General features: G+C 36.7%; 1 protein-coding gene and 1 pseudogene across 1 annotated transcript; one reads left to right on the forward strand and one right to left on the reverse strand.

The window, feature by feature from the left end:
• Positions 1–3,258: 3,258 nt before the first annotated feature.
• On the reverse strand, positions 3,259–4,125 carry LOC143638503 (centromere protein V-like protein 3). The gene has a single exon (XM_077106431.1). It carries the CDS (start codon positions 4,123–4,125, stop codon positions 3,259–3,261), a length of 867 nt encoding a protein of 288 aa, XP_076962546.1.
• Positions 4,126–4,570: 445 nt separating this feature from the next.
• Positions 4,571–26,464, forward strand: LOC143638504 (nucleotide triphosphate diphosphatase NUDT15 pseudogene; annotated as a pseudogene).
• The last annotated feature ends 1,305 nt before the right edge of the window (positions 26,465–27,769 follow it).

Consider the following 27,769-nt stretch of genomic DNA (forward strand, 5'->3'; position numbering starts at 1 on the left):
TTGAGACAGGAAGATCACTTGAGTCCAGAACTTAGAAGTCAGCCTAGGAAGCATAGTGAGACCCTGTCTCAAAAAAAAAAAAAAAAAAAAAGCAAACAAAAAAAAAAAAAAAAAAATCAGGGCCTCTTCTCCATGTTCCCATAACACCCTATTCTTTCTCTAATCATACTGTACTATGACATACATATGAGGTGTCAGTTGTCTTTCTCACCCACTGGATGAAAATGACAAGGGCCCGTGGACTGCATTTTGTTCTCTGATCTATCTATCCAACATGAAAAAGAGTGTGAGGCACTGGAAGGCCTAAAATGGAATAAGTCTAAAGAGAGAAGAGGGTATGAAGATGGAGTAGGATGAAGTTCTATCTAGGGTAATTACTCTGTCACCAGCTTGGATAAATGAGGACATGTCTGAGAATACAGAAGAAACAGTGAATATTGTCTAAGGAATGCATTAAGAGAAAGCATGGGGCATCCTGTGGCCTGTGGCCTGATATTCCTTCACCCCTTTCATTGCATTGCTCTGGTTCTTGTTTTAAGTGTCCAAGATGGTACCTAGTAGGATGTACATGAAAGTGCCTAAATTTGGGGTGGGGTTGTGGCTCAGTGATAGAGTGCTTGCCTAGCACATGTAAGGCACTGGGTTCAATCATCAGTGCCATATAAAAATAAATAAATAAAATAAAGGTATAAAAATACAATCATGTTTTAAAAATAAAGTGTCTAAATGCTACAAGTGAGTAACATCATGATCATTGGCTCCATTCATCAGTGCTTTAATCTAATAAGAGCAATGATAATAGAAAATTCTTATTGAATGGTTATTGGGTGTCAATCACTGTCCCAGATGATTATATACATGAGTTCATTTCATCCTCACAATGAAGATGAGGGTGAGTTCTTTTAGATTTTTTTTTTTTTTTTACAAATCTGGATAGAAGTAAGTGGCCTAAAGAGCAAGCCCTTGCTCTTTCTTTGAATTAAGATATGCCTAAACAATGGCACATGTATTAACCACTGTTAGAAGCCATAAAAACTAATGGTACACAAACATTTCATACCCAAATTTAAAGTGCAATATATATTTTGTGCAAAAGAAAAAAGACAACCAATATACAAGCAATGTTGAGGACTAATTTAGAGAGAGGAAAAACACTGGCATCGTGCAACCTAGGGCAAAGCCCCCAAAGAATCCCTTCAATACCTCTTCCTTTCCCTAGAGTTCCTCACTGGGTCTCAAGTGCTCACTGCTTTTCTCTCTCCAATGCTTCATCTTCAAGACACTGGGAGGTCTCCCAATGGCTTGTCCAGCCATGGGTTCTAGACCCTTCTCCCCAGGACAACAGTCCCCTACATGTATCCACATACATGGAAACCACACTAGGAGCCATAAATTGTATGCCAAGTTAGAAATGCTGTCTGAAACTCTTGAACAGAGTTGTTGGGTTTTGTTTGTATCTTTGATACTGGAGATTGAACTCGGGGGTATTCAACCACTGAGCCATATCCTCAGCCCTATTTTGTATTTTATTTAGAGATAGGTCTCACGGAATTGTTTAGTGCTTCACTTTTGCTGAGGCTGGCTTTGACCTCACAATCCTCCCACTTCAGCCTCCCAAGCCACTGGGATTACAGGTGTGCACCACTGCACCTGGCTTGAATGTTTGTTTTTTTAAAATATTTTTGTTATTTGTTGATGGACCTTTATTTTGTTTATTTATATGTGATGTGGAGGATTAAACCCAGTGCCTCACACATGCTAGGAAAGTGCTCTGCCACTGAGCCACATCCCCAGCCCAAATGGAATGTTATAGAGGTGCTACCTCTAAGAGCAACCAGCTATTTTTTCACCACCAACATGATTGAATCCCCTGGGGCATATATTCACATTTATGTTCTCCCTCTCTTTCTTTTCCACCTCAACTCAACCTCTAATAAAAGTCTGGGACAAGCTATTCTGAAGAACAAAGGCAGAATCTTGGGGAATGAAGGGAGATATTAAGAGAAACCATAGTCTATTGCCTCCCTAGAGTAAATGAAGGTAGCAAGAGAATGAGAGGTAGGGATTTCGGTTATATCTCATATACATAGAAACAGATATCTACTTCATTGATCTGTTTTTACCTTGTTGAACTGGTAAACCAAGTTAAACAATTCAATGAATATTACATGTACCTCCAATGAAATATTTGTACAGAGGAGAGACAAGGTAAGAAAAAGACACAGGAGTATTCAAGTACTTTTACTCAAGAAGTAGAACATTGAATACATTTATTTTAATATGCTCCTTTGAAATATTATAATGAAAACCTGGAAAAAGGCAAAACATTCATCAGAGGAGGTAAGTTATGGAAGATACATTTGTTTTAGTTCTAGGAAACCATTAATTAAATGACAATAATGTTTATATGCATCCTTGGACATGAGAAAATACCACCATCTATTGTTTGGCTAAAATTTCAGGTATCAAGAAGTTACATATAAATTAATGACTATTTTTAATATAGAACATAGAAATACATATTTTCTATTTATTAAGTATTTACTAATTTCTGAACACTTAACACATGTACAAGATAGGATTTCAAAAGAATAAAGAGGGCATCTAGTGCACAAACATTCTTCTCGTTTCTGTCTCCCTAACCCCCTCTCTAGAGTCAGTCACTAACACAAAACCAAGCAACATAGTAGCATCATTGGATGAATAAGAGCAATGAGGTATGCAATATTGATTTTTAAAACATGTTCTTTTAAAACATACTGATTAAACAACGTGGTGTCAACCTAAATCACACAAAGAGAGAGAGAGAAATCAATGGAAAATATCCATAACTGTTCACAAAAGTGTTGGGATGTAGCCGCCCAGCACACTAAAATGCACGTGTTGCACACAAGCCTGTTCACAATAGCACCAGAAATGTACAGTACACGGGATTCCCACCAGCCATGTGGGGATCCTTCAGGACGAATGGCACAACCAAGTGATGGAAGAGATGGCTTGAAAACGTGGAGACACTAGTTGCGTGTTGGATGTCACGGTGATCACTGTACACAGACGAAGGTGTGTGTGCTCAAGTTCTGGATTCGGAGCAAGTCCCTTGAACAGAAATGGAGAGGAAGGGGAAACAGGAACAGATAGCTTACACTGACACCACAGGTTGACCGGTCCGGAAACAGACCTGGCTGACAGGAGAGAAGTGCTGCAGGGGCTGGCTGGAGGGGCCCCCACACACTGGGTTCAGCATGTAGGCGACCTCATTCACAGCTCTTCTTGGCCAGGACAGGCAGGGGTCGTCTCGATGGACGCGTTCTGCATGGCGTAGTCATCGTCGTCCTCCTCGGTGGCCTCCTGTTCCCAAGCTTCACCATCGACCTCCTCGATGACCATGCTGCGCACCGTGCCCGCGTCCAGGCAGTGCGGGGCGACGCCATACACGCGCGGGTCGGACTCCGCAGAGTGGAAGCTCTGCACCCCGCACCTGCTGCAGAAGCTGTGCAGCGCCGGGTGCGTGTTGGACGGGTAGGTGACCATGCTCTCGGCGCCCTGCAGCAGCGTGAAGCGCTCAGCGGGAACGAGGAAGTGGCGGTGCTGCTTCTTCTTGCACAGCCTGCAGCTGCACTCCACCACGTGCAGATCCGCAGGGGCCCAGGCCGCAAAGCGGACAGCGCCACAGTGGCAGCCCCCGGTGTGGTACACCAGGCCCGGGAACTCGAAGGTGTCCAGCAGGAACTTGGCGGCACCCTCGCAGCTCAGGCCCCGCAGCTTGCGGAACGTCTCCCAGCGCTCGCGCTGCGCGCCCAGGTCCAGCTCACCCGGGGACGTGGCGGGGGCCGCTGGGGTGGGCATGAGCGCCCGCTGGTTCCGCAGCTGCGGCGGGAGCAGCAGATTCTTGGCGCAGGTCTCCCGGAGCCGCCGCCACCAGCGCTTGCGCCGCGCCTTTCCGCGCCGCCTCTTGGCCGCCGCGCGCTCCCTGCCTTCCGCCTGGCTCCCGACCCCGACTTGGACAGGTGGGCACCGCGCGCGGCTCGGGCCCATGACCGCTACGGCTGCGCAGGTGGCTGGAGGATCCCCGGGATGCTTTTGCTTCCGCCGCTGAGCGTTGGCTCTTTGCCTTGCTCTGCCCATGGCGCCTGCAGTCTTCTGAGTGGGCGCCCACCGCCCCTCATTTCCTAGGCAGTCTCTGAGCAGCCTCCTTATCTGCACCTGCAGGATTGGCCACTTGTTGAGTGTGATGTCAAGGAGACCCTTCCCTTGACCCTATCAAAACCTCCTTTGCTGGCCTGAAATTCTGGCTGAGCCTATCAGCTACCCATTCTCCTAAATGTTATTTTCTATTGTTTATTTAACTCAGCAACCTAATCTTCAAATTTCAAACACTAGGGATGCTGCAGATCTTATAGTTAGTATTCAGCAGCAGATTTGGTAGCTCAAAATAAGCAGTAGTCACAGAAGAAAAACAAAAGCTTTCATGAGCAAGAGTGTGTAGTGTGTGAGTAGTTGTATCAAAGTTGGGGGATAGTAAAGATGACTATGCTCAATGACTATAGTAGTCATCTTTACTAGTATATCAATGGACCCAACCAAAAACTCCATCCATGATAACCTCAATGTAGCCCCAACAGTCACTTTGGTATAGTGGTTGAGTGCTTGCTCAGTGGTAGAGAGCCGGTTTAGCATGTATGAAACCATGAGTTGGACCTCAAGCACCTGAAAAAGAAAAAAGGAACAATGTGTTTATTTGTCTATTTGTACCCAGAATACATTAAGTTTTCTGGAATGCCTGAATATGAAGCTGAAACTGGGTTTTGGTTGTTGTTTGTAGCTCAACCACTGAGCTACAACCCCAGCTCCTCTTAATGTGTTTTATAAAGTTTTCTGTCCCTAACACAGAATCTAATTAAAATTTACACATCAAATTTCATGTTGTCTTTTTAGTTTCTTTAATCTAGAATAACTTCATCAAAAACTGTTTTTTGTTAGTGTGTTTTAAAATAACATGTTTTAAAAATTGATATTGCATACCTCATTGCTCTTATTTGTCCAATGATGTTACTATGTTGCTTGGTTTTGTGTTAGTGACTGACTCTAGAGATGGGGGTAGGGAGACATCATCTCTCATGTGGTTGTTTTTTGTTTGTTTGTTTGTTTGTTTCTTTGCTTTGGAAACCGACCGTGATTGATCACCATGGCCACCGGAAAGACTCCAAAAAATGAACATGAATCTTCCTCCTTGAGATATAATCAGAACTGGGAAAACAGTGAGGAGGACTCTTCCAAAAACTTGTTTCCTGAGTTAAGTAGTGATGTCCACACATACAAGTAGAGATTCACAAAACTACCTCTTACCTAGATTCAATAGTTTTTAACATTTCTGTCCTATTTGCACATATGCATGTATTTTTCCAAAAACATTTTTAAAAATATTCTTTTAGATGTAGATGGGCTTTAGTTGTAGAAGGACACAATACAATTATTTTATTTATTTATTTTTATGTGGTGCTGAAGATTGAACCCAGTGCCTCACATGTGTGAAGCAAGTGCTCTGCCACTAAGCCACAACCTCAGTCCTCCAAAAACATTTTAATTAAAATATAGGCATTAGTGACATTTCATCTCTCAATATTTTAGTACTCACATCTTAGGAATAAAGATATAAATTCTTGTAAAGCCACAGGATTATTATCATACCTATGAATCGATAATACTGTCCTAATATCATATCATTTCTGGCATATATTTACATTTTCCAAATAGTTTTCTTTTTAAAATATTTTTTAGTTGTAGATGGACACAATACCTTTATTTTATTTGTTTTTATTTTTGTATGGTGTCCAGGATCGAACCCAGTGCCTCATGCATGCTAGGCAAGCATTCTACCACTGAGCCACAATCCCGGCCCCACAAATTGTTTTCTTTTTTTTTTAATATTTATTTTTTAGTTTTCGGCGGACACAACATCTTTGTTTGTATGTGGTGCTGAGGATCGAACCTGGGCGGCACGCATGCCAGGCAAGCGCGCTACCGCTTGAGCCACATCCCCAGCCCCAAATTGTTTTCTTAATGTGTGTTTTTTTAAATTTTTTTTAGTTGTAGATGAACCCGATATATTTTATTTATTTATTTTTTTAATGTGATGCTGAGGATCGAACCCAGTGCCTCACACATGTGAGGCAAGTGCTCAACCACTGAGCTACAACTCCAGCCCCTCTTAATGTATTTTATAAAATTTTTCTGTCCCTAACACAGAATCTAATTAAAATTCACACATCAAATTTCATGTTGTCTTTTTAGTCTCTTTAATCTAGAATAATCTCATCAAAATTTTTCCCATGACATTTGATTTTTTAACAGACCAAATTAAAAATATTTTAATTGATTTTTCTGATTGCTTCCTTGTGTTTCCATTAGATTGTTCTTCTATCTCATACATTTCCTGTACAACAAAAAAGTTAAGTGCAAAGGCTTGATTAGATTCAACTAATACAAATATGATTCACAGATGATGTTCCATACTTCCCATATATTGCATCACATCAGAAGTTCATGATGTCAGGCTATCCCAGGAGTAATGATCCTAAATTTGCCTCTTCATTAAGGTGCTAATTGCCAGATTTCTTCATTGTGAAAATATGGCTTTTCCCTTTGAAATAAAAAACAATCTGAGGAGTCTTATTTTGATACTGTTTGTCTATCTTTTTTTCCTAGTGGTTTAAAATCTGTTGATAATAGTCAACTGAATCAATTATTTCGTTGTTAGGTTACAAAATGATGATTTCCTATTGCTTAATTTCTTTCTACATTTATTAGCTGGCATTCATTCAAACAGATGAGCTTTATGTCAACTGTGGATGGACAACTGTTTTTTTTTTTTTTCCTTAAAAGGCAGTGTATATGCTAAATCCCTTGCCTTTATTTATTGGTTTGCAATGTTAAGAGTTGGAGTAATAGACATCTTCAGTTATGAAAAATTATTCTCTTTTTCTGGATATACTTGTGAACTAATATATTTTTATTTATTCAATAATTTATAGTTAATTAAGTAATTTTTTAAATTTCAAATTGTTTCAGCTTTGGCCCACGGGAGCTGGTTCCTGTATCCCTTTGTATATCTCCCATTAATCTTTGAGGACTTGCTTGTTTTCTGGAAGAGTTAGATGCCCCAGGCTCTCCTTGTACTTTTCCTAATCCAGCCTTGGAATCACATTTCTTCAAACAGCTCTGGTTCCTACAACACAGTATTTGGAACCATGCCTGGCCATATCATGACACATTTAAAAAAAAAAAATTTAGGGGCTGAGGTTGTGGCTGAGTGGTAGAGCACTTGCCTAGTATGCTTGATGCACTAGGTTTGATTCTCAGCACCACATACAAGTAAATAAAATAAAGATCCATCAACAACTAAAAATTTTTAAAAAATAAAATTTTTAGTTGTAGATGGACACAATACCTTTATTTTATTTGTTTTTATTTTTATGTGGTGCCCAGGATAGAACCCAGTACTTCATGCATGCTAGGCAAGTGCTCTACCACTGAGCCACAACCTCGACCCTCATGATACATTTTTTAATTATTTATATTTTTCTTGAAATAACTATAGATATACATTATTTGTAATATACACAGAAATCCCTGTTCTTTTACCCTTTTTCCCCCAATGGTAACATTTTGCAAAATTATAGTAGACAACTAGGATATTTTATTGAAAATATCCACTAAACTTAATCAAATTTCCTCAATTTTACATGTACTCATCTCTGTGTGTGTGTGTGTGTGTGTGTGTGTGTGTGCGTGTGCGTGCGCACGCACATGCACACACAGGTGCATTTGTGTATTTAGTTCTGTTCTTGTTTCTCATATTTTATCATTTTGAATTTTTTTATAAATGAAACAAAAGGTAATTGGGATTGGCATTTTTCATCCAGCATAATATTCTGGTTATCATCCAAGTTGTTGAGTGTATTGCTAGTTCATTCTTTATTATTATTATTTCATGGTGTTAATGTACTACAGTTTGTTTAAACATTTACCTATTAAAGTACGTCTAGTATGCTTCCAGTTTTTTAGTTGTGACAGACAAATCTACTATGAACCTTTGTGTTCAGGTTCCTTTGTTTCATTTTGCTAAGATAAAGAGTTCAATTGCTAGAGCATATAATAGTTGCATATTTATAAGAAACTGCCAAACCATTTTCCAGATTGGCTATATAATTTTACATTCCCACCAGCACTGTATGAGTGATTCGATGTCTCCATAATCTCCGTAGCATTTGGTATTATCACTAATTTTTATATATTTTCTCCGATTCCTAAGTTGCCTTTTCACACTGTTAAAACTTTCCTTCACTGTACAGCAGTTTTTAGCTTTACTCTATCTTGAGTTGACTTTTGTGTATGATGTGAGGTAAGTATCCAATTTCATCCCACATGTGAATATCCAATTTCCCCAGCACCACTTATTGAAGGGACTCTTTCACCATTGTGTAATCTTAGTACCACTGTTGAAAATCTGTTGAGACTATGTACATAGATTTTTTTCTGGGCTCTCTATTCTGTTCAATTGGTCTACATGTTTGTTGTTATGCCAGTGTATACTGTTTTGATTGGTAATATATTATGAGATCAGGAAGTCTGATATCTCCAGTTTTGGTATTTCTCAAGATTGATTTGGCTATTCCTGGTCTTCTGTGGTTCTATATGAATTTTAGGATTTTTCTCTATTTCTGAAAAAAATATCATTGGAATTTTGACAGGGATCATGCTGAGTCTATAGATTGCTTTGTGTGGTATGGATATTTAAAAAACATTAAGTCTTCCAATCCAGGAACACTTCCATTTACCTTTTCTTGTTTAGGTTCTCTCTTCAACATTTTGTAGTTTTTAGTATGTAAGTCTTACATCTTCTCAGGTAAATTTCTTCCTAGGTATTTTATTCTTTTTGATGTTCTTGTGAATTGCATTGTTTTCCTAATTTTATTTTTAGACAGTTTACTATTAGTGTATTTAAAAACACTGATTTTTGTATGTTGATGTTATATCCTTCAACTTCCCTCAACTTGTTTGTTAGTTCTAACAGTTTTTAAGGAGTTTTTATTTTTTTTATACATAAGATCATGTCATCTGCAAACAGGGATAGTCTTACTTCTTAATGTTTTATTGAGTTCCCTTTAATTTTTTTTCCTCTAGTTGCTCTGACTAGGACATCCGGTACTATATTGAATAGAAGTGGAAATGGTAGGCATCTTTGTCTTGCTCCTGATCTAAGAAGAAAAGCTTTTATTTTTTTACCATTGAGTATGTTGTTAACAGTGGGCTTTCTAGTGTATGGCTTTTATTATGTTAATTTTACCATTTTATTATGGCAGCTTCATTCTGAAACTCCCATAAGGCATATATTGGTCTGTTTGATATGTTCCTTAAGTTTTCTTCATTCTTTTTTGTCTCTGCTTGATGTCCTGATGGTACCACCTGCAAAAGGAAGGTGCTTCCTACTAAATCTCTACTAGTACTGACAGTGTTGGGCTGCCTTCTGTCAATGTGTGGAGGACCAGGAGCCACAAGTCTGGTGGAGGGTCAAGTGACAGTGGCTCAGTTCACCTTCTGCCACTGGGTGTAGAGCCAAGAGGTTACCAGATCTAGGTTGCTATTTAGTAGGTCACCCAATGGTGACTCTATTGAATCTAGGTGTCTGTCTGATTAAGAGACACAGGTCTGCCAGGAATAATGGTGCATGTCTGTAACCCCAGAGGTTCAGAGGGCTGAGGCAAGGAGGATCACAAGTTCCAAGCCAGACTTAGCAACTTAACAGTAAGGGCCCAAAGAACTTTGTAAGATCCTGTCTCAAAAAATAAAAGGGCTAGGGATGTTTCTCAGTGGTTAAACACCTCTGGGTTCAATCCCTGGATTGAGAGAGAGAGAGAGAGAGAGAGAGAGAGAGAGAGAGAGAGAGAGAGAGACTGGACACTGGCCTGGGGGGGTAGCACTTGGGCAGAGGGCTGGGAAAAACTGAGCTGGCTGACATTAACATTGGAGGTGGAAGGGCTTATCTGCGTGCAACTTCTTGGTATGTGGCAGGGAGTATGTTAACCTACATATTTTATTGTTACTGCTGTGGGTAGGTCAGATCCTACCATTTTTGCTGACTGATGTGATTATAGAGAATTAATTGGCTTCCTTCTCCCTCAGCTTTGCTGTTACAGTTAGTGCAGGCAGATCAGCCAATGGATGCCATTGTATATAGGTCTTCTTGCTAAGACCTGGCTAATTTTTCTCTTTCATAGACCTTTACTCAGAAAGAGCAGGCACATTCTTAATTACTTGTTTGTTTTTTATCTTTGGTCTATCCTATAAATGGTTTCCTGGTTTCAGACTTCTCCTAGAAGGATGGGTGATATAAAGAAAATCTAGGGAACTCAATGTGATGTCATATTTGAAGTCCTAAGATCCCTATTCAATTTACCTTCTTCTTTCTATATTTTAGTATCTGTTAAAGCATTTCCAGAATATTTACCTGTATTTGGTGGGAAGGAGCAGGGGAAAGTGAGCCTTTGCCTTTGACCTAGAACCATACTAAAACAACTGATTTTTTACATACTATAATCTCAATATCTTTGTTCTTTTCTGTCTTGGATACATTTCTGTCTCTGGCCAAGGAAAGTTATGAAAATTTGCTTTTTAGGCAAAAAAAACCCTCACTCCCAAAAGGAAATTGCTCTTTAAATACAAGTAATTGGTGGAAAGTCATACAGAAGGTTTTTAAAAATTTTTTCAGTTTATTATGTATTTTATTTTATTTTGATCATGTGGGAATCAAACTCAGGGCCTCATACATACTGGGCATATGCTCTTACCATGGAGATACCTCCTCAGCCCTAAAAATATTTTTAATTCAATTGTGTAGGGTCTGTTCTACTCTCTCAACCTAAATTGGAAACCAAGTTTCTAATAGTTATTTAAGTATTATATTGGAGCTAGTATATTTTTATGAAAACACTTGTAGCTCCTGGGAAAGAAATATTCCTGTAAGGAAAGAAATATAGAATATAATAAAAATATGTATATCTTGGCTGCAATGAGAACATCTGGTATCCAGATAATTGTTTCTAAATACCATTGCCTAATAAAAGGAACAAAGGAGTTGTTGATTCCAGGGATGAAGTTTGGAAAGTATAAGATTGTGTGGAACATAAGGAAAGTGGAAAGTAAGGAAGATCTAAAAAAATCATGTGGATTTGTCAAAAAGACACAAGGACCAGGTTGAATGGGGGCTCACATGACTTAAACTTGGACAACTTGAGCATCAGAATAAATAATGTTAATAATGTGTTATAATGAATTTAATAAAATAAGAATTCATGAATCTGTACTGTAAATAAATAAGGAAAAGGAAAGACTCTTCCTTGTAGTAGAATGTTATTTAATGAATGAAGAATAAATGATGCAGTTAGAAAAGCATCATTTTGCAACTATTATGCAGCATTATCTAAGAAATGAATCATTAATAAACACCAAAATGAGTGTATGGAAGTTTATGCTATTGGGATATTTGTACATTCTCAAAATATTTCCTCACACAGAATATTTAATAATCATAAATGAAAAAGAGTAAACTTGTGTTGAAGAACCCCGGTGGAAACCATTTCAATAAAGTGATTCAGGTTGCAAAACAATACTGGGACAAAACATATCATGTGCCTGTTTTTATGATATAATGATAAAGATGTGATATTTTTATGGTGCTTCTGCTGAGTATGTCTAACATCAACTGAATCATGAAAAAATAATCAAATGAACCCAAAATGTGAGACAATCTATAATTATCCCAGAACTTTTGAAAAATGACATGGAAAAAAAAGAATCCTTGAGAAAATGTTCCCAGAGCTAAACAATCTAAAGTGGCATGACAGTTAAATACAATGCATGATGCTGTAATAGATTTCATTACTAAAAATGTTATAAAAGGTAGTATTGGAGGCTAGGGGTGTAGCTCAGTAGGAGAGCACTTGCATAGCACATGTGAGGCCCTGAGTTCAATCCTCAGCACAATGTAAAAAAAATAAATAAATAAAATAAAGGTATCTACAACTAACAAAAATTTATAAAAGTTATTATTTAGAAAACTGGAGAAATTGTTTTAAAAGTCTGTAAAATAGATGATCTTTTCATCAAGGCAGATTTCCTTATTTTGATAATTTTACTTTTTTTAAATAAATGACAGCAGAATTCATTACAATTCTTATTACACATATACAGCACAATTTTTCATATCTCTGTTTGTATATAAAGTATATTTACACCAATTCTTGTCTTCATACATGTACTTTGGATAATGATGTCTATCACATTCCACCATTCTTGCTAATCCCCTGCCCCCCTCCCTTTCCCTCCCACCCCTCTGCCCTATCTAGAATTCATCAATTCCTCCCATGCTGCTCTCCTTCCCCACCCCACTATGAGTCAGCCTCCTTATATCAGAGAAAATATTCGCCATTTGTTTTTTTTTGTTTGTTTGTTTGTTTTTTTGGTATTGGGTAACTTCACTCAGCATTATCTTCTCCAACGTCATCCATTTACCTTCAAATGCCATGATTTTGTTCTCTTTTATTGCTGAGTAATATTTCATTGCATATATATGCCACTTTTTTTATCCATTCATCCACTGAAGGGCATCTAGGTTGGCTCCACAGTTTAGCTATTGTGAATTGTGCTGCTATAAACATTGATGTGGCTGAGTCCCTGTAGTATACTGTTCTTAAGTTCTTTGATTATAGACCGAGGAGAGGGATAGTTGGGTCAAATGGTGGTTCCATTCCCAGATTTCCAAGGAATCTCCATACTGCTTTCCATATTGTCTGTACCAATTTGCAGTCCCACCAGCAATGTATGAGAGTGTCTTTTCCCCCATATCCTCGGCAACACTTATTGTATTCATAATAGCTGCCATTCTGACTAGAGTGAGATAATATCTTAGAGTAGTTTTGATTTGCATTTCTCTAATTGCTAGAGATGATGAACATTTTTCCATATATTTGTTGATTGATTGTATATCCTCTTCTGAGAAGTGTCTGTTCAGGTATTTTACTTTAAAAAAAATTTAGTTGTAGATGGACATAAGATCTTTATTTTATTTATTTATTTTATGTGGTGCTGAGGATCAAACCCAGTGCCTCACATGTGCTATGCAAACACTCTACCACTGAGCCACAACCATAGACCCTAATTTTACTTAGTTTTAGGAATGATAATGAAGCATTTAGGAATAAAAAGACATGCATTCTGCAACTTATACAGAACTGGTTCAGAAAAAATAATTACAGGTGTGCTTATGTTTATTTGAGTGTGTGTGTATGTGTGTGTATGTATGTGTATGTGTAGAGAAAGAGAGAGAGCAAGACAAAGGGAATATGATAAACCAAATGTACTGAAATGTTAAAAACTGAAGGATTTACATGAAGGGTATAAGGTCTGTAGGAATTCCTTGTACTGTTCTTGTAATATTTCTATAACTTTAAAATTGCCTCAACATAAAAAGTTAGGAAAATTGTGTCATATAATACATCACAGACTGGAACATATGTGTGCACACACATGCCCATGTACACACATCAGCATGCACACTTAGTTTCACATACTTTTTAAATTTAAATTAAATGTTTTTAAATTGATACATAATATATATATATATATATATATATATATATGTTAGTGGGGTAATGTGCTCTTTCAATGCAAATATATATTGTATAATGTTTAAATCAAGTTGAACACATCTGTCTTCTCAAATATCATTTATTTGTGGTGAAAACTTTCAAAATCCTTTCTTCTAGCTTTTTGAAAGACACAATACATTATTCTTAACTGTAGTTACCCTACTGTACAATAGCACACTAGAACTTCTTATTCCTGTCTAACTGTACCTTAGTACCCAGTGGTTAACCTCTCTCCCAACCAGTTCCAAATAGTTTTCATGCTGAACTGTTACTTCCAATTTGAGGTGTGGTGTCATGGAAAAAACAGTATCTGAAACTTTAACAAAGACTTCAAGTCAATTCATTCCAAACCAATTACACATAATGTTAATAGTAGCATCATCATTTTTGAGGGCTTATAATGTACTGGGCACAAAGTGTCTAAAATGAATTAACTAACTCAATCTTCACAGCAACATTCTGAGCTATCCTGTGGCATACAATAGCTGACACGATTTTCCTAATTTCACAGTAGATGAAACAGAAGTACTTGCAGAGAGGTATATCAGGTCACAGGCTAAAGGTCCCACTGCAGCAAGAGGTAGGGCTAGAATTTGAACTCAAGTAGCCTGACCTTATGTATTTGTTATTTAACTTACACTAAGTAGATGGGGCCCTCATAGTTTTGAAGTGGGGATGAGCCAGATAAATAAGTATCTTCTGAAGTCTGCTACTGGACCAGTGAGGAAGTCTGTCCCTTGAATGCCCCAGGCTCTCTCTGCCTCCTGCTGTTTCTCTTTGTGCACAAAAGTTTCAAAACAGCACAATGACGTGTTGTATTCTTTTTTTGCGTGGTACTGGGGATATAGCCCAGGGGCATGCTACCACTGAGCTACAACCCCAGTCCTTTTTTATTTTTATTTTGAGACAAGGTCTCCTAAGGCTGGCCTTAAACTTGCAATTCTCCTGCCTCAGCCTTTCAAGTTACTGGAATTGCAGGTGTGTTCTATCTTGCCCTGTGATGATTGTATCCTTGAACAATGCAAAGAAAGTGGATGTTGTTTTCTTACCACCACAAAAATGACAACTATACGTGTTTATAATATATGAGTTATTAGCTATATTTAAGCATTTCACAATGTGTATATACTTCAAAACATGTTGTACAGAATAAATATATATAATAATTTTATGTGTAAATTTAAACAAAACTAACAGCTGGATATAGGTCAGTGGTAGAGCACTTGCTTAGCCTGCACAAGGCTCTGGATTCTATACCCAGCATGGCAAAAACAAAACTACTCAGGGCTATGTCTGTTCTTAAGAAGCCCACTGGAGGGCGAAATTTCATTGCTGTTAACCAGCTTCTACAAAACAAACTGTTAAGGCTAACAGGAATAATTTACAGCTCATTTTTTTATAAACACTTAATATCAACCACCTAAGAAAGAAAATGGATTCATGTTTAAGATGAATTGACAAAGCAGAAAATGATAAAAGTAGCAGTAATCTTTCTCATCCTTCCTACCTAGCCCTCCACCCCCAGGGTCGCTGGTTGTTTCCTCTCCATATCAATAATGGTTTATGCAAAGGAGAGTATTAAAGATTCTACTGAGCTGTGGCAGGTCTGTTTGGTTCCCCATGTGTTCCTTCCTAAGGAAAATATGAGAATTAAAGTTGGGATACAGGGGTCTTCACCTCTAGAGAATCCAGAGGTGAAACTTCTCAGGCCAACCTCCCCTCTTTCTGGGTAACTGTTATTTCTGGGAAACGCTGTTAGTGTATTCCACTTAGCATGTAGGCCTAGAAGGGACAACTATAATGTTGAACAAGACATACCCATGTATGAGCTTCTAATATAGCTGTTCCTTTCCAATATGCCTGATGTGATTACAAGTATACATTATCCTCTTTACAATAAGCAATGTGTCTCTTCATTCTGACCATGGGCAACTCACTCAACCTCTTTGAATCAATTTTCTCATTTGTATAATGGGTGGAAATGTCACCTATCTTAGAGATTACATGCATTTGACAAAAATATATACACATTTATAATAGATATTTGTGCTTTTCTTTCAACAATATCTCTCAAGTGTCAGTTATGTATTAGGTATTGTTCTATGCACTTGAGATACAGCAAAAAACAAGAAAGACATTCTCTGTGCTCATATAGTTTATATTCTGAGGGGAAGAAAGAGAAACACTGTGTGTGTGTGTGTGTGTGTGTGTGTGTGTGTGTTTCGACACATGTTATGCAGAAAGCAAAGTCAGGTAATGGATAGAATATGAGAAGTCATGGAAGTGGCTGCTTGAGATAGGATGTTCTGAAAAGACCTGTCCAATAATGACACTGAATAAGAGGGATTTGGCAATGTGAAAATTTTAAATATCTGTGTTTCATCATATACAATAGCCCTGAAGTGATTTGATTGGTGTATTTTAGGGACTAAAAGAATTTCAGGATGCCTGATAGATAAAATGTTGGATGAGGGGAAAAGCTGTAGGAGAAAGTTGAGAAGTTATTGAGTGACCAGTTTATGTAGTAGTGTGAAGGCATTTGAATTTTATTTTCAGTGCATTGGGGAATCATTGGAGGGACTATTTTTTTTTATCAGGGATTAAACCCAGGGGCACTCAGCCACTGAGCCACATCCCCAACTCTATTTTGTATTTTATTTAGAGATAGGGTCTCACTGAGTTGCTTAGCACTTCACCATTACAGAGGCTGGCTTTGAACTCTCGATCCTCCTGTCTCAGCCTCCTGAGCTGCTGGGATTACAGGCATGTGCCACCATACCCGGCTCATTGGAGGGATTTTAATGATGGAGGGACACGATTTGGTTTTCATTCTAAGAATCTCATATGTGGATAAAAATGAAGGGATCTATCTGGTCAAAATAATTTTATGAAAACATTAAAACATTAATGGCCATTTATTTTTTGTTCATCCATTCATGGACCTTAGGATTATTTCCACCTATGGCTATTGTGAAAAATGCTGATGTGAACACTGTTGTACAAAAATTTGTTCAAGTCTGTGCTTTCAGTACTTTTGGGTATATATGCAGAGACAGAATTGCTAGATATTATGGTAATGACATGTTTAAATTGTTGAGAAACTGCCATAGTATTTTCTACAGTGGTTGCACCATTTTAACTTCCCAACAACAATGAGGCACTATTCCCATATATCCACATCCTCACCAACAATTCATATTCCTCCACCCTGATATTTTTCATGTAAATAATGACCATTCTAATGGTATGAGGTGATATCTCATTGTGCTTTTGAGTTGCACTTCCCTAATGACTAGTGATGTTTATTATCTTTTCATTTGCTATTTTGTCATTGGTATATCTTCTTTGGAAAAATGTCCATTTAAGTCCTTTGTTCTTTTTTTAAGTTGGATTGTTTTTTTTTATGTTAAGTTAAAGGAATTCTTAATATCTTTTGGAGAGCAAATCATTAATAAGATACATGATTTACAAAAATTCTCTCCCATTCTGTGGGTTTTGTTTTCATTTTCTGGAAGATAACTTTGATGCAAAAAAGTTAATAATTCAGATGAAGTCCCGTACATCTATTTTTTTTCTTTTGTTATCTGTGTTTAGGTGTTATATCCAAGAAATCATTACCAAATCTAATGCCATGGAGCTTTCCCCCTGTGTATTCTTCTAAGAGTTTTATAGTTTGAGCACTAAAATTTAGAACTTTGATCCATTTTGAGTTAACTTTTGCATATGGTATAAGGTAAGCATCCAATATCATTCTATTCCATCAGGATATCCAGTTTACTTAGCACCAGTTTTTGAAAAGACTCTCCTTTCTTCCACTGAAAAGGGGCGGGGCACCCTTGTTAAAAAATCATTGATGACATTTTATTTCTGGATTCTACTCAATTCCATTTGTCTTTATGTCTGCTTTTATGTCACTACCACAATATTTTTATTGTAACTTTATAATAAGTTTTGAAATTAGGAAATATGAGACATCCAACTTTGTTCTCTTTCATCAAGATAATTGAGGGTTTCTTGCCATTCCATCTAACTTTTATCATGGATTTTTCTATTTCAGTAAAAATATCTTTGAGGTTTCTATAGGGATTGCATTGAATCTGTAGGTTGCTTTAGGTAGTATTGGCATTCTAATAACATTTATCTTCCAATCCATGAATCTAGAATGCCTTTCCATTTGTTTGCCTTCTTTAATTTCTTTCAGCAATACTTTCTGGTTTCAGTGTACAAGTATTTCACTGTCTTGGTTAAGAAGTATTTCTAAGTATTTTATTGGTTTTGATGTTTTAAACATGGAATTATATTCTTAATTTCCTTTCCAGATAATTATTTGTGTAAAAGAAATACAACTGATTTTTGAGTGCTGATTTTGTATTTTGAAATTTTATTGAATTTGTTGAATAGTTCTAATGGTGTTTTTTGGAATGTTTAGGACTTTCTACATATAAGATGATTTTAAATGTGTTATTAGATTATAGTTATGCATAATAATGGGGTTCATTCTGACATATTCCTAAATGAATATAAGATAGTTTGCTCCATTTTAATCCCCATTCCTTCCCCTTTCCCTCTCTTCCTCTCTCCCAACAGTCCCCTACCTCTGCTGATGTCCCTTCTATTTTTAAAATATCACCCTTTTTATTCATTTTATCTCTAAATTCTATATATTCTATATGTAAGATCATCTGTGAACAGACATAATTTTACTTCTTTTCCAATTTTAATGTCTTTTATTCCCTGTTCTTGTTTAATTGCTCCAGCTATAAGTTTCAATACTATGTTTAACAGAATTGATAGATGTGGCATCTTTGTCTTCTGATCTAGGTGGAAAGTTTTTGGTCTTTCACCATTGAGTATGTGATCTATGGAATTATCATATATGTTGAAATTATCATATATGTTGATGTGGTTTCTTTCTATTCTTTGTTTGGTGTTATTATAAAGGAATTTTGAATTTTGTGAAATGCTTTTTCTACGCCAATCAAGATGATCATGTGTATTTTTCTTTTGTAATGGATGCTCTTTTATTGCATTATTAAATGTTTCAAAGTTTGGAGTATTTGCATAACTCAGGGAGCCAATATTCTCCAAATGACCAATATACGGGTTAATATATGCATAGGGGAAAGTTCTATTAAAAGTGCAGGGTTAATTGGTACAACAAATCTGGAAAGCAATATGGAGATTCCTTAGAAAACTTGGAATGAAACCACGATTTGACCTAGCTATCCCACTCCTCAGTCTATACCCAAAGAATTTTAAAACAGCATACTACAGTGACACAGCCACTTCAATGTTTATAGCAGCACAATTCACAATTGCTAAACTGTGGAAGCAACCTCAGTGCCCTTCAATAGATGAATAGATAAAGGAACCGTGGTACATATACACAATGAAGTATTATTTAGCATTAAAAGAGAATAAAATGTCATTTGCAGGTAAATGGATGGAGATGGAGAATATCATGCTAAGCGAAATAAGCCAATCTCAAAAAAGAGGTCAAATCTTTTCTCTGATAAGTAGATATTAATCCATATGGGGGGATGTGCATGGGATAATTGGAGGAACTTTGAATGGGACAAAGAGGGGAGAGGGGCAAAGGGGTGGGAAAGACCATGGAATGAGATGGACATCATTACTGTAGGTACATGTACAGTTGCACGAATGGTGTGATTCTACTTCATGCACAACCAGAGAAGTGAAAATTTCTGCTCCATTTGTGTACAATGAATCAAAGAGCTTTCAACTGCCATGTATAACTGATTAGAACTAATTTAATTAAATAATTTTTTAAAAGTGCAGGGTTAGCTGGGCATAGTGGTGCATCCCTGTAATCCCAGTGGCTTGGGAGGATGAGGCAAGAAAATCGCAGATTGGAGACCAGCCTCAGCAAATCAGAGGGGCCCTAAGCAACTCAGTGAGAGCCTGTCTCAAAAATTTAAAAATATACTAAAAAAGGGTTGGGGATATGGGTTAGAGGTTAAGTGCCCCTGGATTCAATCATGGGTTATCCCACCACCAAAAAGAAATTCAGGGTTACCATTAATTTTATTTTTTTTAATACATGAAAATAGGATACTTTTAAAATTTTTTTTTAAATTATAGTTGTACATGGACAGAATGACTTTATTTTATTTGTTTATTTTATGTGGTGCTGAGGATTGAACTCAGTGCCTCACGCATGCTAGGCAAGTGCTCTGCCACTGAGCTACAGCCCCAGTCCCCAATAGGATTCATTTTGACATAATTGTAAAAACATGGAATATAATTTGTTCTAATTCAGTCCTCAGTACTTCCTCTTTTCCTTCCCTCCTCCCTGGTCTCTACTGTAATGATCTTTATGCTATTTACTTAAAGGTTTTTAAAAAATTATTTTTTTCTGGATGTACATAATGATGAGATTCACTGTTATTTTCATGTATGTATATAGAAAATATAGGTCAGATTCATTCCACTGTCTTTCTCTACTCTATCCCTCCTTTCCCTTGAATTTCCTTTGTATACTCCACTGATCTTTTTTCTATTTTTTCTTTTATCCTGTCCCTTATTTTGTATTAGCTTCCACATATCAGAGAAAACATTCAACCTTTGATTTAAGGAGACTGGCTTATTTAACTTAGACTGATAATTTCCAGTTCCCTCCATTTACCAGCAAATGCCATAAATTCATTCTTCTTTATGATATATATCACATTTTGTTGAACCATTCATCTCTTGAAGGGCACCTAGGTTGGCTCCATAGCTTGGTTATTATGAGTTGTGCTGCAACAAATACTGATGTGGCTGTGTCATTGTAGTATGCTGATTTTAAATCATTTGGATATATACCAAGGGATGGGATAGTTGGGTCATATGGTGTTTCCATTTCTAGTTTTTTGAGGAATCTCCATTCTGCTTTCCAGAGTAGTTGCATTGATTTGCAGTCCCACCAACAATGTATGACTGTACTCCCCCTGCCACACACACACACAAACATCCTTTCCAATATTTATTGTTACTGGTATTCTTGATAATTGCCATTCTGACTTGAGTAAAATTAAGTATCAATGTAATTTTAACTTGAATTTCTCTAATTGCTAAAGATGTTGAAGATTTTTCATATATTTGTTGACCATTTGTATTTCTTCTTCTGAGAAGTGTCTATTTAGTTCTTTTCCCCAATTATTGATTGGGTTATTTGGTTTTTGATGTTGAAGCTTTTTTTTTTTTAGATCTTCATATATCCTGAGTATTAATGTCCTATCTGAGGAGCAGGTGGCAAAGATTTTCTCCTGTTCTGTTCGCTTTCTCTTCACACTCTTAATTGCTTTCTTTGCTGTGAAGAAGCTTTTTAATTTGATACCATCCCACTTATTGATTTTTGATTTTACTTCTTGTGCTTTATGAGTCTTGTTAAGAAAGTCAGTTCCTGAGCCAATATGTGGAAGTTTGGGGAGTTCTTTTTTTATGATATATATTACATTTTCTTCTAGCAATTGCAGAATTTCTTGACCAATGAATTTTAATATAAGAGAATAGGAAAAGTTCATTGATATGTGCTGAGAGCCATTAACAGAGGTGAGGCAAAGAACCTCACCCCCCCCACTGGTGCATAGACCTTTCCACAAGTATGGCTGTATGCTGGACCGGTAGTCAGTGACGGGTATGATCCAATTGCAGTGGTATCAACCTAAGACAGGAGGCTGACGCCTAAAGGTCAGTTTTCCAATGATGGGTAAGAACCATATGTTGAATTGGACAACCTACCAGGCACGGTCCTTAAGCAACATTGCTTGTTGTTTAATTAATCAGAAGGGGGGAGATGCTGGGAGCCATTAGCCAAGTAGGTATGACAATTTCCTTGCCAGCGTACCCCATGTTGCTTAGAGGAAGGACTCGTGGAAATGGACTTGCCCAGGTCATCTGCAGTGACATTGCATGTAAGGTGACCTTGCTCAAGGACCAGGGTGGATCCGGGTTTAGGGCAGATCAGGGTTTAGGGCTCTCCTTGGGTTTAGGGCGGTTCCAGGTTTAAGGTGTACCCTGCTGGGAATAGGGCGTATCCTGCTGCCTCAGGCGTGCCCGCTCCTGTAGTTCCCGTGGAGTTCTCCCGGGATTCAGAGAGTATTTTGGGATTTTCCCCCAGAACGTGTTGGTCTCAGAACGTGTTTTGTAGAGTGTCATGATTGTAGAGTGTCGGTGTGAGTTCGGGAATAAAGAATTGCTGTTTGAATCTACAAAGCTGTGAGTGGCTCGTGATTTTGTGCCCAGCCAGACTGCGGCAGATATGGTCTAAGATTGCACCTTACAATAACCTTTAAGTTTCACTTCAACAAGTGATTCTTAATGTAATATCAAAGAACATATAAAATATCTGAAAAGGTTATTAAAAACACTGCTACCCTTTTCAACTAGGTGAGACACTATTCATATAGTTCAACAAAAATGGCATATAATAAAAGAATGAACACAGAAGCAGATATAATAATTGTTTTCTATTATGGAAGACATTAAAGAGATTTGCAAAAATGAAAACCCATGTTATTCTTCTTAATTTTTTATTTTTGAAAATATTTTTATGAAATAATGTTCATATTACTCTATACAATAATTGCTATTTTAAGTTATTCTTTTTAAGTTTTGATTTCTCACAAGGTAAATTTGATATAACAAATAACTTGTGTTCCTCAATTTTTTTATTTGTCACTTTTTAAAAATATGGTAAAATACAGATAATATGAAATTTTCAATCTTTTTTTTTAGGGGGTGTACCAGGGATTGAACTCAGGGGCACTTGACCACTGAGCCTCATCCCCAGTCCTATTTTGTATTGTATTTACAGACAGGGTATCACTGAGTTGCTTAGCACCTAACATTTTGCTGAGGCTAGCTTTGAACTCAGGATCCTCCTGCCTCAGCCTCTAAGCCATTGGGATTACAGGCGTGTGCCACCACACCCAGCGAAATTTACAATCTTAAAAGATTTCTAAATATACATTTCAGTAGTAGGTCCCTTTACGTTATTGTGCAACTGATCTTCAGAACTAATATTGCCTTGCAATACTGAAGCTCTGTACCCACGAAACAACTCTCCATTCTTCCCTCCCCCAGTTCTCAGGAACCAGCCTTCTACTGTCTCTATCAATTTACTCCTATAGGTTTCTCATATAGCTGAAATCATACAGTATTTATCTTTGTGATACTGGCTTATTTCACTTAGTATAATGCCCTCAAAATTCATCCATGTTGTAACATGAACCAGAATCATCTTCTTTTTCAAGGCTGAATAGTATTACATTGCACGTGTAAACAATATTTAGTTTAACCATCCATCAGTATAACCTTGGTTTTATTTCACCATTTGGATGTTGTGAATAATATTGCTATGAACATGAATGTACAAATCTCTCCAACACTTTGCTTTTTATTCTTTTGAGTATATACCCAGAAGTGGAATTGTTGTATCATATGCTATTCTATTTTCTATCCTGTTTTTTCACAGGGGTGCCATATATTTAGTAATGCCATTTTAATGTTTCTATGTGTCTTACAGTGTTCTTATATCTTGATTCTGCTTTTACTACCCTCCTTTTTGTTTAGTTGATTTTTATAGGGACACATTTCAATTCCCTTCTCATTTGCTTTTATGTATATTCTATATTCTTTTGGGGGAATGTATGAAAGAAACATCCTAATGCTATAATAGTTTTTTTTTTCAAACTGATAACACCAACTTGAAATAAAAATGTGTTAAATTCCAAGAATTTGCCCCCTGCAGATACAATTTCGTGATTTCTTACACTTATGTACACTGACTTTAAATGTTGATGGAAATGTTTCTCAATAATCTATTCATTCTTATTTTCTACCAAGTATGAGAAAGAATTTATCTTACTATTTTTAAAGTGGTAAATTCAACCTGGCATAATGTAACACACCCATAATCTCAGTGACTTTAGAGGCTTAGGCAGAAGGATCATAAGTTCAAGGTCAGCCTTAGCAAATAAGTGAGACCATGTCTCAAAAAATAAATAAATAAAGGCCTAGGGATGGAGCTCAGTGGTAGAGCACCTTAATTAATTAATTAAAATAAAATGGTCAATTAGGTTTTGAAAACATTGCCTTATAGGACAATTCAGTCAAATGGTATGAGCCTAGGCACTGTGGTTGAAAATTCTCTGGGTGTATTCTTTTTTTTTTTTTTTTTGGTACTGGGGATTGAACTAGGGGCACTTAACCACTGGGGCACATCGCCACTTTTTTTTATATTTTATTTAGAGACAGGTCTCACTGACTTACCTAGCACCTCGTCATTGCTGAGGCTGGCTTTAACCTGACAATCCTCCTGACTCAGCCTCTTGAGCTGCTAGGATTATAGGTGTGTGCCACCATGCCTGGCTGGGTGTATTCTTAAACTCTTAACCAAAATAGAAATTATATTAGTTCAGTGCTCACTATATGCCAGTACTGAAGGCATTGAAAACATTCTGGTTTTATTTTTGATTTTGCTTTTTTCTAGAGCTGAGTATGAAATTCAGGGCCTCATGCATGCTAGGAAAGTACTCTACCACTGAGCCATATCTGCAGCCTTAATATTTTGATATTATCTTTCTATATATCTATTTAATTATTTCTCAAGAGATATGCACTCAAAATTTTAAAAAGAGGATCTCTGTTACACTGCCTGACACATACGTATTGTTCAATTATAGTTAGTGAATGGATAGCTTTATGCAGCATTTGCTCATTCATTAGCATTTATGAAACACACAATGTGTATCCAATTCTGGCCTGGGCATAGAGGATTCAGAAATGCATTAGACAAGGGGTGAGGTTATGGCTCAATGGTAGAGTGCTTGCCTAGCATGTGTGAAGCCCTAGGTTTGATCTTCATTATCCCATAAAAATAAATAAATAAAGTGCAGGTATTGTGTTCATCTACAATTAAAAAAATAAAAATAGGGAAATGCATTAGACCAGTTTATTACTCTTCACAGTCTTAGAATCCAGAGGCAGAGTCAGCCACATAAAGCTTCCAGGTTATCATAGTCATTCTTCCTGTTACTTTTTGGACAATGTATGCCCATCACTCAAATAACTCCTTCTGATTCTTGGAACATACCTTACAAAGTGTAAGTTTGTAAGTTATGAATCATCTTCCCTGAAAAATCAGATGAAATTTCCATTCTGTGAACTGTCATGGGGGTCCTGAATTCCCCCAATCATAATAAGCACTTATATCAGTTTATTGTAGTTTCCTGTGTTATTTATGCCATTTTCAATAGGCAGTGAGCGCCAAGGCAGTGTCTCCATATTTCTTACTCATTTCTGTACCTCAGAACTCAGTAGTGCTTGACATAACAGGTGTAAGGAAAGACACCATCATAGCTAGAGTGTTCAGTTGCTAGGGAAGGAAAAACAATAGAACCAAAATAACCAACCAGTATTATCTAATCTTAGGCAAGAAGCCATAGCTAAAGATTTTGAAATTTTATTTAGTGAGACAATTTTAAACTATTTTGTTGAGATATAATTGACATACACTAAATTTCACATGTTTAAATTATCAATTTGAGGCATTTTGAAATTTGAATACATCTGTGAGTACATCACCAAGATAAATGTAATTTTAAAAATCACTAAGAGATTACTCATGCCCATTTGTAATCTGTCCCTTCACATCTATCCCTACCTGCCCCTGACTTCAGTAATTGATGCACTTTGGTATTAGCAAAAGAAAGATAAACAGATCAATCAAAGAGAATAGAGGGTCCATAGACTCACACTAATACAGTTAAATCCTCTTTCACAAAGAAGCAAAGGCAATTTAATGGGGGAAAAGGATAATCCTTTCAACAAATAGTACTAGAACAACTAGTCACCCACCTGGAAAAAAAATGTAAAAGAAAATAAAACATTGATGACCTCACACTCTTCTCAAAATGAATCCTAAATGGATAATAAACCAAAATACAAAGCTATAAAATTCTTAACAATATAACATAGAAGAAAATATAAATGACCTTGGTTTGGGTGATGACTTCTTACATTCAAGACCAAAAGACAACCTTTAGAAGAAGAGAATGATAAGCTGGACTTCATTAAAATTAACTCCTTCCACTCTACATACTATTCATTTAACAAAATAAGAAGGCTAGTCATAAACTGGGAAAAATTTGTCAAATACATATCAAAAAAAAAAGGAATTGCATACAAAATATACAAAAATTCTCAAAACTTAACAATAAAAAACACAATTAAAAAAAAAGTTAAGCCCGGCCAGGCCTGCCCGCTGGCTCTATGATGGCTAGTGTGGAGCCATTGGGGCTGCTGCAGCCCCAGGAGTGGGGGTTGGAGTGGTGGTGACCAGGTGCAAGCATTGTCGGGCGTCCTCCTGGGGAAGAGGAAAACATTTGGGGCCAGCAGCTTTCAGCTTCTGTGTGTGTGTGGGGGGGGGTCATTTGGAATTTGGTGTGAGACCTGGGAAAAAGCAGCTCTTAACCTGTAAAATAACTGCTTTGCCTAAGTGATGAATTCTTTCATTGAGAAGAATAATTACCATTATGTCACTATATTAATGAAAGAAGTAGATTTGACTCATGATTCAGAACTAAAGAACGTAGAACCTGAAAAAAAGGAAAGTTGGGAATGGGTTCCTTTGGGAAGAATTTCCTCCTGTAGACCAGCTTTTCTGGGCACTCCATTGTTTAATGGAGCAAGGCTATAATCCATTTAAAGAAGATTTGAACCATCTGGTAGCATACAAGGGAAATACTCTCTAGGTGCCAAGAAGACTCCTTGATTTCATTTTTTTTAAAGACAAAAATAAGGTCTAGTTAGGGAATGTAAAATATCTACATTTCAGAACAATTCCTTTTTATCTAAAAAGTTCCATATGACTGCCAGTTTATTTGCATTCTCTTAAATACCTACCACCCTTGAGAAGATCTTTCTGGAATGGGTTATTGAAATGTATTTCAGACACGGAATAAAGGATAAATAGGGATATTGTGATTAATCTGCTTTCGATATTTATCTATGATATTTACTGTGTATTTTTATTATTACAATTTGCATAGGATAGTTACAATGGAACTTGCCTTATAACGTTTTCAGTTCAAATTCAGATATAATTCAAATTCAAACAGCATAACTGTTGCAGAATTTATCGTGTTTGTTGATTTTCCTTTTTCATTCAAAAAAAATTTTAGTGATATACTGTGACAATCGTATAACTAGGGAGAACAGGATAGGCCAATAAGGTATATTTCCCAGGTTTCTGATTGAGAACCTAAACTAAGAGAAGTGAGACAAACCATGTAAGATCTGTATCCTGCCATTAACAGGCATGTCATTCTGAGTTTCTCACTTCCTCTGCCTGAGATCCAATAGATTTATATGTAAAATGAGAGTACTTTAGAGCAGTAGCTCTCAAAGTGTGGTCTAGGTGGGTCCTCAAGAGCCTTTCAGGGTATTCAAGGCCAAAGCTATTGTTATAATACTAAGACATTTAACTTTTTCACTCTCACTATTTCATGAGCATACAGTAGAGTTTTGCAGAGGTTGCTTGATGTGAGATACTGTAACAGACTGAAAGCTAAAGCAGATATAAGAATCCTGCTTTTTAATATGAATGTGTGACACTTTTCTCACTAATGAATTTTTTGTTTTAGAAAAAGTTATTTTTCAAAAACTATGCTAACACATTGAAAATGATTAATAAAAATTCAAAATTTTTGTATTAATTCCTAATATGATAAATATCTCTAGATGGGGTAGGTTCAATAGAACAGTGTTTCAGTTCAAACAGAGACCTATGAAACCCTACAAAACAAAAGCTAAGGGCTAGGGTTGTGGCTCAATGGTAGAGTACTTGCCTCACACCCATGAGGTAATGGGTTTGATCCTCAGCACCACATAAAAATAAATAAATAAAATAAAGATGATGTGTCTATCTACAATTAAAAATATTTTTAAAAAGCTCTTTGTAATTTTTAAAAGTATAAATGGATCCAAAACCAAAAAAAAAAATTGAGAACTTCTTGATTAGACTATAAGATTATATCCTTTATGAGCCCACTTCTATA

Source organism: Callospermophilus lateralis, chromosome X (assembly GCF_048772815.1).
Source record: "Callospermophilus lateralis isolate mCalLat2 chromosome X, mCalLat2.hap1, whole genome shotgun sequence".
Classification (NCBI taxonomy): domain Eukaryota; kingdom Metazoa; phylum Chordata; class Mammalia; order Rodentia; family Sciuridae; genus Callospermophilus; species Callospermophilus lateralis.

Excerpts from the sequence above, each read along its gene's own strand:
- LOC143638503 (XM_077106431.1), bottom strand. The coding sequence starts at position 4,125 with ATGGGCAGAGCAAGGCAAAGAGCCAACGCTCAGCGGCGGAAGCAAAAG.